Source organism: Leucopleurus acutus, assembly GCF_964270905.1.
Source record: "Leucopleurus acutus genome assembly, chromosome: 1".
Classification (NCBI taxonomy): domain Eukaryota; kingdom Metazoa; phylum Chordata; class Mammalia; order Artiodactyla; family Delphinidae; genus Leucopleurus; species Leucopleurus acutus.
In genome coordinates this window covers 126,115,422-126,128,909 of record NC_139142.1, presented here as the reverse complement: position 1 = coordinate 126,128,909, position 13,488 = coordinate 126,115,422, and the positions used below count along the sequence as shown (strand labels likewise).

The 13,488-nt window shown below is 37.2% G+C and overlaps 1 protein-coding gene across 6 annotated transcripts in view; it reads left to right on the top strand.

Moving 5' to 3' along the window:
• Positions 1-7,842: 7,842 nt before the first annotated feature.
• Positions 7,843-13,488, top strand: part of ZNF280D (zinc finger protein 280D) — a 156,625-nt gene continuing 150,979 nt past the window's right edge. For all 6 annotated transcript variants that reach the window (XR_014326447.1, XM_082846422.1, XM_082846426.1 and 3 more), the window contains exon 1: positions 7,843-7,915. Coding sequence is in view for 5 of the 6 variants with exons in the window: in XM_082846422.1 (XP_082702548.1) it covers positions 7,855-7,915 (61 nt within the window). In the remaining variant the exon portion in view is untranslated. The remainder of the gene's footprint in view (positions 7,916-13,488) is intronic.

The following is a 13,488-nucleotide window of genomic DNA, read 5'->3' as shown; positions in this document are numbered from 1 at the left end:
GCAGAAATAGAAACACAGATGTAGAGAACAAACGTATGGACACCAATGGAGGAAAGTGGCAGGGAGGGTGGTGGTGTGGTGAATTGGGAGACTGGGACTGACATACACTAATGTGTATAAAATGGATAACTAATAAGAACCTGCTGTATAAAAAAATAAAATTCAAAAGTTAAAAAAAAAAAAGAATATGCCTGCCAATGCAGGGGACACAGGTTCCCAGGAAGATCCCACATGCCACAGAGCGACTAAGCCCGTGTCCCCCCCCACCAAAAAAAAAGACTGGAGAAAATACAAGAAATGTTTAACAAGGACCTAGAAGAAGAAAAGAGCAAACAAACAATGATGAACAACACAATAAATGAAATAAAGAATTCTCTAGAAGGAATGAATAGCAGAATAACTGAGGCAGAAGAATGGATAAGTGACCTGGAAGATGAAATAGTGGAAATAAATACTGCAGAGCAGAATAAAGGAAAAGGAATGAAAAGAATTGAGGACAGTCTCAGAGACCTCTGAAACAACATTAAACACACCAACATTTGAATTATAGGGGTCCCAGAAGAAGAGAAAAAGAAAGGGACTGAGAAAATATTTGAAGAGATTATAGTTTACCACTATTATTCAACATAGTTTTGGAAGTTTTAGCCACAGCAGTCAGAGAGGAAAAAAAAATAAAAGGAATCCAAACAGGAAAAGAAGAAGTAAAACTGTCACTGTTTGCAGATGACATGATACTATGCATGGAGAATCATAAAGATGCTACCAGAAAACTACTTGAACTAATCAGTGAATTTGGTAAGTTTGCAGGATACAAAATTAATGCGCATAAATCTCTGGCATTGCTACGCACTAACAATGAAAAAACAGAAAGAGAAATTAAGTAAACACTCCCATTTACCATTGCAACAAAAAGAATAAAATGCCTATGAATAAACCTACCTAAGGAGGCAAAAGACTTGTACTCAGAAAACTATAAAACACTGATGAAAGAAATCAAAGATGACATAAACAGATGGAAAAATATACCATGTTCTTGGATTGAAAGAATCAATATTTTGAAAATGACTGTACTCCCCAAAGGAAACTACAGATTCAATGCAATCCCTATCAAACTACCAATGGCATTCTTCATAGAATTAGAACAAAAAATTTCCCAAAGTGTATGGAAACATAAAGGACCCTGAATAGCCAAAGCAATCTTGAGAAAGAAAAATGGAGCTGGAGGAATCAGGATCCCTGACTTCATGCTATACTTCTAGCTACAGTAATCAAGACAGTATGGTACTGGCACCAAAACAGAAATATAGATCAATGGAACAGGATAGAAAGTCTGGGGATAACTCCCCACACATATGGTCACTTTATCTTTGATAAAGGAGGCAAGAATATACAATGGAGAAAAGACAGCCTCTTAGGTAAGTGGTGCTGGGAAAACTGGACAGCTACATGTAAAAGAATGAAATTAGAACACTCCTTAACACCATACACAAAAATAAACTCAAAATGGATTAAAGACCTAAATGTAAGATCAGACACTATAAAACTCTTAGAGGAAAACACAGGCAGAACACTCTATGACATAAATCACAGCAAGATCCTTTTTGACCCACCTCCTAGAGAAATGGAAATAAAAACAAAAATAAACAAATGGGACCTAATGAAACTTAAAAGCTTTTGTCAGCAAAGGAAACCATAAACAAGACAAAAAGACAACCCTCAGAATGGGAGAAAATATTTACAAATGAAGCAACTGACAAGGATTAATCTCCAAAATATACACGCAGCTCATGCAGTTCAATATCAAAAAAAGAAACAACCCAATCCAAAAATGAGCAGAAGACCTAAATAGACATTTCTTCCAAGAAGATATACAGATTGTCAAGAAACACATGAAGGGATCTCAACATGACTAATCATCATGGAAATGCAAATCAAAACTACAATGAGGGGCTTACCTGGTGGCGCAGTGGTTGAGAGTCCGCCTGCCGATGCAGGGGACACGGGTTCATGCCCCGGTCCGGGAAGATCCCACATGCCGCAGAGCGGCTGGGCCCGTGAGCCATGGCCGCTGAGCCTGCGCGTCCGGAGCCTGTGCTCTGCAATGGGAGAGGCCACAACAGTGAGAGGCCTGCATACAGCAAAAAAAAAAAACCCAAAAAACTACAATGAGATATCACCTCACACCAGTCAGAATGGCCATCATCAAAAAATCTACAAACAATAAATGCTGGAGAGGGTGTGAAGAAAAGGGAACCCTCTTGCACTGTTGGTGGGAATGTAAATTGATACAGCCACTATGGAGAACAGTATGGAGGTTCCTTAAAAAACTAAAAATAGAACTACTGTATGACCCAGAAATCCCACTACTGGGCACATACCCTGAGAAAACGATAATTCAGAAAGAGTCATGTACCACAGTATTCATTGCAGCAGTATTTACAATAGCCAGGACATTGAAGCAACCTAAGTGTCCATCAACAGATGAATGGATAAAGAAGATGTGGCACATATGTACAATGGAATATTACTCGGCCATAAAAAGAAATGAAATTGAGTTATTTGTAGTGAGGTGGATGGACCTAGAGTCTGTCGTACAGAGTGAAGTAAGTCAGAAAGAGAAAAACAAATACCATATGCTAACACATATATATGGAATTGAAGAAAAAAAAAGATTCTGAAGAACCTAGGGGCAGACAGGAATAAAGATGCAGACATAGAGAATGGACTTGAGGATATGGGGAGGAGGAAGGGTAAGCTGGGACGAAGTGAGAGAGTGGCATGGACATATATACACTGCCAAATGTAAAACAGATAGCTAGTGGGAAGCAGCAGCATAGCACAGGGAGATCAGCTCGGTGCTTTGTGACCACCTATAGAGGTGGGATAGGGAGGGTGGGAGTGAGACGTAAGAGGGAGGGGATATGGAGCTATATGTATACGTATAGCTGACTCACTTTGTTATACAGCAGAAATTAACACACCACTGTAAAGCAATTATACTCCAATAAAGATGTTAAAAAAAAAGAAACTATTAATTATCAAGTTTTGGCATAGTATCAAAGAATATCTACAATTATCTGAAAAGGCTATTAAAATACTTCTTTTTCCAGTTTAAGAAAAGCAGTTATGGACATTAAGTGAAGTTAAGAGTTGTGATTATTTCTGAATAAGGATATTCTAATTTCTGAATCGAGACCACATTTATGTTTAAAATGACACTATTCATTGTAGTACCTTAGAGTGGTCAGAATGGTAATGAGACCCTCCGAAGTGTTCATCCAGGGATGAGAGGAACACCACCCACTCATAAACAAAATGCAGACATGGACATGGAGGGACAAAGGCACTAAATCAAGGTGGAAAATGATATGACTCAAAGAGCAGATGATCACATTATAGAACATGAGGACACTTAGAACATTTTAATCACAAAACTCAAGGTAGCTATAGCCAAGTGGAATAGAGGGTACTTAATAGTGTTACACAGGGTACAACATAGATCCCATGACTTCTTTACTTTTTAAAAAAATTTTATATTTTTAAATTGAAGTAGAGTTGATTTACAATGTTGTGCCAATCTCTGCTGTACAGCAAAGTGACTCAGATATACACATCTAGACATTTTTTTTTCAATTTTATTTTATTTTATTTTATTTTATTTATTTATTTTTTTGCAGTATGCGGGCCTCTCACCACTGTGGCCTCTCCCGCTGCGGAGCACAGGCTCCGGATGCGCAGGCCCAGCGGCCACGGCCCACGGGCCCAGCCGCTCCGCGGCACGTGGGATCCTCCCGGACCGGGGCACGAACCCGCATCCCCTGCATAGGCAGGCGGACTCCCAACCACTGCGCCACCAGGGAAGCCCTTATTTTATTTTATTTTTTTTGGCTGTGTTTGGTCTTTGTTGCTGCGTGCAGGCTTTCTCTAGTTGTGGCGAGCAGGGGCTACTCTTTGTTGCGGTGTGCAGGCTTCTCATTCTGTTGGCTTCTGTTGTTGTGGAGCACGGGCTCTAGGTGTGTGGGCTCAGTAGTTGTGGCTCGCGGGCTCTAGAGCGCAGGCTCAGTAGTTGTGGTGCATGGGCTTAAGTTGCTCCGCGGCATGTGGGATCTTCCAGGACCAGGGCTCGAACCTGTGTCCCCTGCATTGGCAGGCAGATTCTTAACCACTGCGCCACCAGGGAAGCCCCGATTCTTTTTTATTGTTTAATATTCTTTTCCATTATGGTTTAATCACAGGATATTGCCTATCATTCCCTGTGCTATACAATAGGACCTTGTTTTTATCCATCCTATATATAATAGTTTACATCTGCTAATCCCACACTCCCAGTCCTTTCCTCCCCCCAACCCCCTCCCCATTGGCAACAAGTGATTCCATGACTTCTTTACAGTGTTTAATACTTTATTAAATTAAATTTGACCTGGAAGTTACTCTTTTAACCAGAAGCTAAGATGAGAGGGAAAATGCCAAACAGAGAAGCAGATATGGATTGTACTGAGTGGAAACTTGCCATATAGAGGCAAAGAAACCATTCCACTTACAAAGTTCCAAGTGGCATTTTAGAGAAAGGAGAGTCTTGAGAGGGTGTCACTCTGAAAATCCCCAGTGGAGCCAGGAATTTTTCTGGTGGCAGCCATGGAAAGAGGGATATTAAAAACCATTGTTTTTACGCATAGGCCAGAGTTCACTGAGCAATATCTGCTTGTTTGAATGGAGAGAGAATGAATAATATATGCAAATTCCATGTTTAAAGTCCCCTTGTTTAGAAGTCTGGACTGCTTGATTTTGTCTCCCTAATCTACTTAGGCAGAGACCTTTTCTTTTGTTTTAATATCAAATAGGCTTTAGCATGGGCAGGTCTAATGAGACTTTGCCATTGGTGGAGGCTTAACAGGGCATCAGGAGATTTTAAGTAAATTTCATTAGAAGGCTACAATCTCTACCTCATGAAAGATTACATTTTTTAAAATGTAAGGGGTCAGGATATCCCTCCAATTTGCTAGAGCAATAGCCTAGAAATATCCTACAGGGATTACCTGTAGGTTTTTGATCCCCCTCTACAGTCTACTTTCAGTCATGAGCAAGCCACAGAAACTCAGAGCCTAGAGTGCTTGGACAACTGAAGTTTTCCACCTTTCAGCAAAAAGCTGAAAAGTGTATGTATAAATATAATTATTGTTTGGACACTGGATTTCATGGAAAATAAAAAGGCATATTAATAACCAGTTTCTGTTTTTTTAGAGTCCTGAATTTTTGTCTCATTGCTATAAAGAAATTAAAATATGGATTATCCCAGAGAAGGGAAGTATTGCTAATTTGGAAGACTGAAACAAATAGAAAGAAACCTCCTTAAGTTAAATGCAATTAAAAAGCAGATATAGTTAGAACTTTATGAAGACTTCTGTATAAAGTATGAATTTTTGAGCGTTTGCATGTGACTAAGCAAAAGAATTATTTGAAATCTTAAAAGCCTTGCTGCACAGAAACTCTCTCTGACTCAGGCTACATGGGAATTTAGATAGGGAGAGACTCAGAAGAAGGTGGTAAATAACCCAAAACTCGGTTAGTAAAAGGAGAGAGTGGCCCAGGACACTTCCCTTAGCCACTCCTGGCTAAGAGTATTCACAAATTCCCCAGAAAAGATAATAGTTGTAAACAACAGAAACACACATTGCTTATACCCTCTCTTTTTCTTTCTAGTTAGTGAATTCACGTTTTAAAATTCCAAAAGTACAAGAGTAGACAATAATAAGTTCTATTTAACTCTTATCCAGTAACTTAGTTCCCCTCCTCAGAGGTAACTAATATTACCAATATCTTATATATGCTTCAATGCATATATGTGCAAATGTACACACAGTTTTTATGCAAATGATAATTTTCCATGTACTCTGAAGCTTATTTTTTTCACTAAACTATATCTTGGAATTAATTCCGTATCAATAATAATTTTACCCACCTTTCTTCAGCAGCATAGTATTCCATTGAATGGATGCCTCATAATTTATTTAATCAACTCTATATTGATGTAATGAGTTGTAAGTTTTTCGTACATATGTAAGTAATCTATAGGATAAATTCCTAGAGGTAGAATTATTGATTCTAAGAGTATATGTGTTTGTAATTTTGATAAATATTGCTAAATTACCCTACATAGAGGTTGTACTAATTTATGTTCCTATCAGCAGTATATGAAAATGCCTCTTTAACACACTCTCATTAATACAGTGTTACCAAGCTTTGTGATCTTTTCCAATTTGTGGGGTTAACCATGATGTTTCAGTTTAATTTTATTTTGCCTTTCTCATTATGAGATTAAACATCTTTTCTTATAAGTTTTAGAGCCATTTATATTTCCTTTTATGTAAACTGTTCAAATTCTTTGCCCATTTATCTGTTTATCTATAGGGGTTTTTTATCTTCTCTTTTTATTCAATTCTCTTTACTTTAGGGCAAAATGAATCTGGAGTTGCTGTCCATAATGAGAGAATATATTTAGTTGAGGAACATGCAGTTTGGACAAATGAGCCTTCAGTTTGTGTCCAGGTGAGTGGTTGAAGTTCCTTTTGAAATTTGTTCAAGTGGTTCAATGAGGTTACTTTTTGCAATGGTGCTACCGGACGAAGAGATATTTACATGTAGGAAGAGGCTTGAGCCCCCTTTGTTTATGCACCTAGTTCAGCCACTAAACTTCATCCTGTATCCTAAAAATGATGCCTCATAAATGATTGAGCCCTATTGAAAATAAAGATGGGGATGAGCTTTGAAAATAAATGTAATACATACTCGAAATAGAAAAATGGGATACCTTTACCTTTCTCATAAACCAAAAATACCTAGAAATCTTTGGGAATAGTATTTTCACCCCCCCCCCAAACTTTGCAAACATCTCCTTTCCACTCCATTTCCTTATTTTCTATATCATAATTCATTCATTTCCATAGTGCTACTTACTAAGGGGTCCCGCTTCCTGGCAGAAGTGTGAAGGAGTGGTTTATGATTGGTCTGATGGAGCAACGTCTGCCCCAAAGGACAGCTCTTTAACACATCAGCATGCAAGCAGCCCAGGCTGGGCAAATTGCCAACTGAGCCTTTCAGAACAGCAATAGCTTTTGTTAATATATACCTCATGATTTGTTTTAATGCTTTTACAATTATTTTCATAGTTATTTTTCTACTTTACATGTTCTCTAGTAACATATGGACATGTGTTAGCCCTGACATTTCTCCTGATTGCCAGAAAAATATATCTTTCTAACTACTCATATTATCTAATCTCTTCTTTGTGGGAAGATTTTAAACAATTGCTTTAATATATTTAATATTTGCAGGACTATTCAAACTTTAATTTCTTCTTCAGTCACATCTCATATGGTACACATATATTTTTCAAGAAACTTTCCATGTGGTCTAAGTCTTTAAAATTGTTAGCATATAGTTCTTGTGTTTATAGTTGTTTAAAAAGTAAGATTCTTTACAGATTAAAAAACAGCAATTTGTGATATGAATTGCAAATATTTTCCCAACATTTCCACAGCATTAATGAATATTAAATATTATTTGTTGTCTTTATATTTGAATTACAACTTGGATGATATAAATTTCTTGGGTCACGATTTCTTTCCTTGATAATTTTAGAGGCGTTTCTCCAGTCTTCTGGAATTGGATATTGTTGTGGAGAAGTCTGATGTCAGCCTGTTTTGTTTTTACCCTTTGTAGATGACTCATTATTTCTGCCTGGTTGTCCAAAGGATTATTTCTTTATCTTCACAGTTCATCAATTGTATCAGGATATACCTGTGTTGACGATAATGTGTCAGTTTTTTTTTCTGAGACCTGACATACCCCTTCAAAATGAACGTTTCTTCAGTAATATTTCAAATACTTGTTCTGATCCATTATATAGGGATATTAGGTAAGTGTATGTTGTATCTCACTTGCCTGTCTTCTCTAGATATCACTGTATCTCTAATCATTTTAAATTATATTTATTTTCATTCATTTTGCTTGCTCTCTCTATCTAACCTCTATGTTCCTTTTTGCATTCTCATCAGTATCTGGTCTCTCCTGGTCTACTTCCCATTTTTACTCCATTTCTGATATTTTTAAAGCCACTATTCCCCCTAGAGATCTTCCAACTCGTGTTTCATTCATTTTGTTGTCTCTGTCCTCCTGAATCTTGTATCTCTGCCTTTTGCTCTTTATTAAAAAAATAATAATAATGTGGTAAAATATACATAATATTTACCATTTTAACTACTTTTAAGTGAATGGTTCTGTGGCATTATGTACATTCATATTGTTGTGCACCATCTACACCATCCATCTCCAGAACTTTTTTGTCTTCCACAACTGAAACTCTGTACTCGTTAAATACTAACTCCTCATTCCTAACCCCCTCCCCCAGCCCCTGACAACCACCATTCTACTTTCCATCGCTATGAATTTGACTACTCTAGGTACCTCACATAAGTGGAATTATGCAATATTTGTCTTTCTGTGACTGCCTTATTTTGTTTAGCATACTATCTTCAAGGTTCATCCATGTTGTAGCATATGTCAGAATCTCTTCCTTTCTTTTTTTAAGACTTTTTCTTTTTCAGAGCAGTTTTCAGTTCATAGCAAAGTTAAAAAGGAGGTACAGAGATTTCCCATACACTCCCTGCCTCCACATGTGCATAGCCTCCCCCATTATCAACATCCCCCACCAGTGGTGCATTTGTTACAATTGATGAACCTACACTGACACATCGTAGTCACTCGTTTACATCTGGGTTCATTCTTGGTGTTGTACATTCTATGGGTTTGGACAACTGTAAAATAACATGTATCCATCATTATGGTATCATACAGAGTATTTTCACTGCCCTAAAAACTTCTGTGCTCTGCTTATTCATCCTCTCCCTGCCCCAACCCCTGACAATCACAGATTTTTTACTGTCTCCATTTTCCAGAATGTCATATACTTGGAATTATACAATATGTAGTCTTTCAGTTGGCTTCTTTCACTTAATAATATGCATTTCACTTAATAATATGCATTTCACTTAATAATATGCATTTAAGTTTCCTCCATGTCCTTATTTATTTATTTATTGGCTGCGTTGGTTGCTGCACGTGGGCTTTCTCTAGTTGCGGCGAGCGGGGTCTACTCTTCATTGCGGTGCATGAAGTATACGTTGCGTTGCTTCTCATTGCAATGGCTTCTCTTGTTGTGGAGCATGGGCTCTAGGTGTGTGGGCTTCAGTAGTTGTGGCACACGGGCTCAGTAGTTGTGGCTTGCAGGCTCTAGAGTGAAGGCTCAGTAGTTGTGGCACACTGGCTTAGTTGTTCTGTGGCATGCAGGATCTTCCCGGACCAGGGCTCAAATCCCTGTCCCCTGCATTGGCAGGCAGATTCTTAACCACTGTGCCACCAGGGAAGTCTGTGTCCTTTTATGGCTTAATAGCTCATTTCTTTTTAGCGCTGAATAATATTCCATTGTCTGGATGTACTACAGTTTATTTCAACATTCACCTACTGAGATACATCTTGGTTGCTTCCAAGTTCTAGCAATTATTAATAAAGCTGTTATAAACATCCTTGTGCAGGATTTTGTATGGACATAAGTTTTCACCACATTTCACATTACGGTTTTCACCGTAAATGCCAAGGAACGTAATTGCTGGATTGTATGGTAAGAGTATATTTAGCTTTATAAGAAACTGCCAAACTGTCTTCCAAAGTAGTTGTACCATTTTGTTTTCCCATCAGCAATAAATGTTGCTCCACATCCTTGCTAACACTTGGTATTGTCAGTGTTCTGGATTTTGACCATTCTAATAGGTTTATAGTGGTATCTCATTGTTGTTTTAATTTCCATTCCCTGATGACATACGATGTGGAGAATCTTTTCATATGCTTATTTGTCATCTGTATATCTTCTTTGGTGATGTGTCTGTTAAGGTCTTTGGCACATTTTAAAATCAGGTTATCTTCTTATTGTTGAGTTTTAAGAGCCTTTTGTATATTTTGTATAACAGTCCTTTATCATATATGTCTTTTGCAAATATTTTTCTCTCAGTCTGTGGCTTGTCTTCTCACTCTTGATGTTGTCTTTCACAGAGCAGTTTTAAATTTTAATGAAATTCAGCTTACCAATTATTTCTTTCATAGATTGTGCCTTTGGTGTTATATCTAAAAAGCTATCATCCTGCCCAAAGTAAACTAGGTTTGCTCCTGTATTATCTTCTACTTTTACATACATTTCATAGTTTTGCATTTTACATCTAGGTATATGATTCATTTTGAATTAATGTAATTTAATGTAATTAATGTAATGTAATTCCTTTGTCTAGATTCATGGTTTTGCATGTGGATGTCCAGTTATCCCAACATTGTTTGTTGAAAAGACTATTTTTCTCCATTGTATTGTCTTTGTTCCTTATGTCAAAGATCAGTTGACTATATTTTGTTGTGTTTTTGTTTTATGGCCACACAGCTTGTGGAATCTCGGTTCCCTGACCAGGGATTGAACCTGGGCCAGAGCAGTGAAAGCCCAGAATCCTAACCACTAGGCCACCAGGGAACTCCCCCAGTTGACTATATTTATGTGTGTTTACTTCTGGGCTCTCTTTCTGTTCCATTCATCTATTTGTTGATTCTTTCGCCATTACCACACTGTCTTGATTACTGTAGCCTTATAGTAATACTTGAAATCTGGTAGTTTCAGCATTCCAACTTTGTTCTTCTCCTTCAATATTGTGTTGACTCTTCTGAGTCCTTAGTCTCTCCGTATAAACACTAGAATCAGTTTTTCTATATCCAAAAAATAACTTTCTGGGATTTTGATTGGGATTTCATTGGATCATAGATGAAGTTGGGAAGAACTGATATCTTGACAGTATTGAGTCTTCCTCAGTATTGAACATGGACTATTTCTCTATTTATTTAGTTTTTCATAGTTTGCCTCAGATAGATCTTGTACCTATTTTATTAGATTTGTACTTAACTATTTTGTTTTTTTGGAGTGCTAATGTAAATGGTATTGTGTTTTTAATTTCAAATTCCACTTATTCATTGCTAGTATATAGGAAAGCAACTGACTTTTGTATATTAATCTTGTATCCTACAACCTTGTTGTAATTGTTCCTTAGTTCCAGAAGTTTTTTATTGATTCTTTTGAATTTTCTACATAGACAATCACGTCACCTGCAAACAAAGATAATTTTATTTCTTCCTTTCCAATCTGTATACTTTTTTTTTCTCGTCTTACTGCCTTAACTAGGACTTCTAGTATGGTGTTGAAAATAGGTGGTAAGAAGGGACATCCTTGTTCCTGATCTTAGCAGGAAAACTTCTAGTTTCTTACCATTAAGTATGTTAGCTGTAGGTTTTTTGGTAGTTATTCTTTATCATATTGAGGCAGTTCCCTTCCACTCTATTCTTCTCTTCCTGAGTTTTTCTTTGATTTTGTCAAATGCTTTTTCTGTATCTATTGATATGATCCTGTGCTTTTTCTTTTTTAGCCTGTTCATATGATGTTATATTAATTAACTTTCAAAAGCTGTACCTGCCTTGCATACCTGGGATAAATCCCACTTGGTCATGGTGTATAATACTTTTTATAGGTATTTGGATTTATTTGCTAATAGTTTGTTGAAGATTTTTGCTCTGTATTCATAAGAGATATTGGTTTATAGTTTTCTTTTCTTGTAACGTCTGGGACTGGTTTTGATTAGGGTAATGCTGGCCTCATAGAATGAGGAAGTATTCCCTCTGCTTCTATCTTCTGAAAGAGATTGTAGAGAATTGGCATAATATCTTGCTTAAATGTTTGATATATTTCACGAGTTACCCTGTCTGGGCCTGGTGCTTTCTGATTTGGAAGGTTATTAATTATTCATTCAATTTCTTTAATAAATATAGGCCAATTCAGATCATCTATTTCTTCTTGTATGAATGTTTGCAGATTGTGTCTTTCAAGAAATTGGTCCATTGCATTTGGGTTATCAAATTTGTAGGCATAGAGTTATTCAAATTCTTCCTTTATTATCCCTTAATGTCCATGGGATCTGTAGTGATGTCCCCTCCTTTATTTCTGAAATTAGTAATTTGTGTCCTCTCCCTTTTTCTTAGCCTGGCTAGGGGATTATCAATTTTATTGATATTTTCAAAGAACCAGCTTTTGGCATAATTGATTTTCTTTCCCTTCCTTTTTAAGGCTCTTAAACATATTGTATGTATATTTGGGTTCTTGTTTTATAGATAAATTGCTCCATTAACTGTTTAAATCCGTGGCAAACACTTGGTCAAATTTTTCATCTGTTTCATGAATATACTGCTTTGATCAGTGTTCATCTGCATTTCTTCTTATTCTTTTTCTCCTCTTTTCTTGTAATACTTTTATATAGATCCTGGATGGTTTAGTTTTGATTTCTCATGTTGGTTTAAGTGGGCTTCTCCTTGACCAGCTATTTCCAAATGATTCATATGTTAGGGATGCTAAAGCCGTGTCCAAGGCTAGCAGCATTCTCCCTAGAGCCCTCAGTTAAGTGTGAGAGTCCATTTAACTGTTAACCTCTCCCTGGCCAACAGAAATAGGCAGTTTGTAAGATTCATAGCATTCAGAATCTTTTTCTAATCCTCTGCCTCACCAACAGGCTGTTTTTTAAAATATGGCTCATCATATGAGTCCTTGTTCAGTCCTGTTAGCCCTGCTTCTCAGAATCAAACTCCTGTCACTATTCCACACAGCTTGTCCCAGTTAGGACGCATGAGGATTTTAGTTCTTTATCTTGGGCATGCTCCTCATCTTGGGGCAGCGCCCGCTCTCTCAGGGATTTGCATTCACAGGCATCCCCTTCTGCTTCCTCCCACATCCTGTTTGATCTTCACTGCTTTTGGCAGCCCTTCTATCTATTTGTGGCTTAGGATTTCACATGCATCCTAGCTTGTATTTCTCTTTCTCATTCTTCTTTAGTGTGATTTCCTAGAGGGGAAGGAGGAAATGCCAATTTTATTCCACTATGCTCAAACTGAAAATCTGTATCTAATTCTTCTTCCATAGTTTAGGATAAGTCATTCTCAAATTAATGCTTTATTATTTTTGTGAACCTCCAAGTTAGAGAACCCTTTCAGGTATTATTATGGATATTTGAACCAAGGAAACCCAGCTGACAGTTGCAATTGAGAGCATTATGATGAAAAGGCAGAACCAGAAACGCCACTCACAGAAGGAGGTCTGAAGTTGTTAATTTCTACCTGTGTATGTTGCATGCAACATCTTTATGTCTTCTGATTCTATGATCAGAACCATTAATGTCTTTTCTATCACCTAATCATTCTCATAAGTTTCAGATTTAAAGGAAAACAGTTGTTCTTGACTGATATTGAGATTGTGATCTAAGAACTCCCCTTCCTTCAGCTAAACATACTCATTATGCAGTTCTGCAAGTCAATTTTTTTATGTCTATGGGTCTATAGCAGGGCCTGCTTTACTGTGGGAAA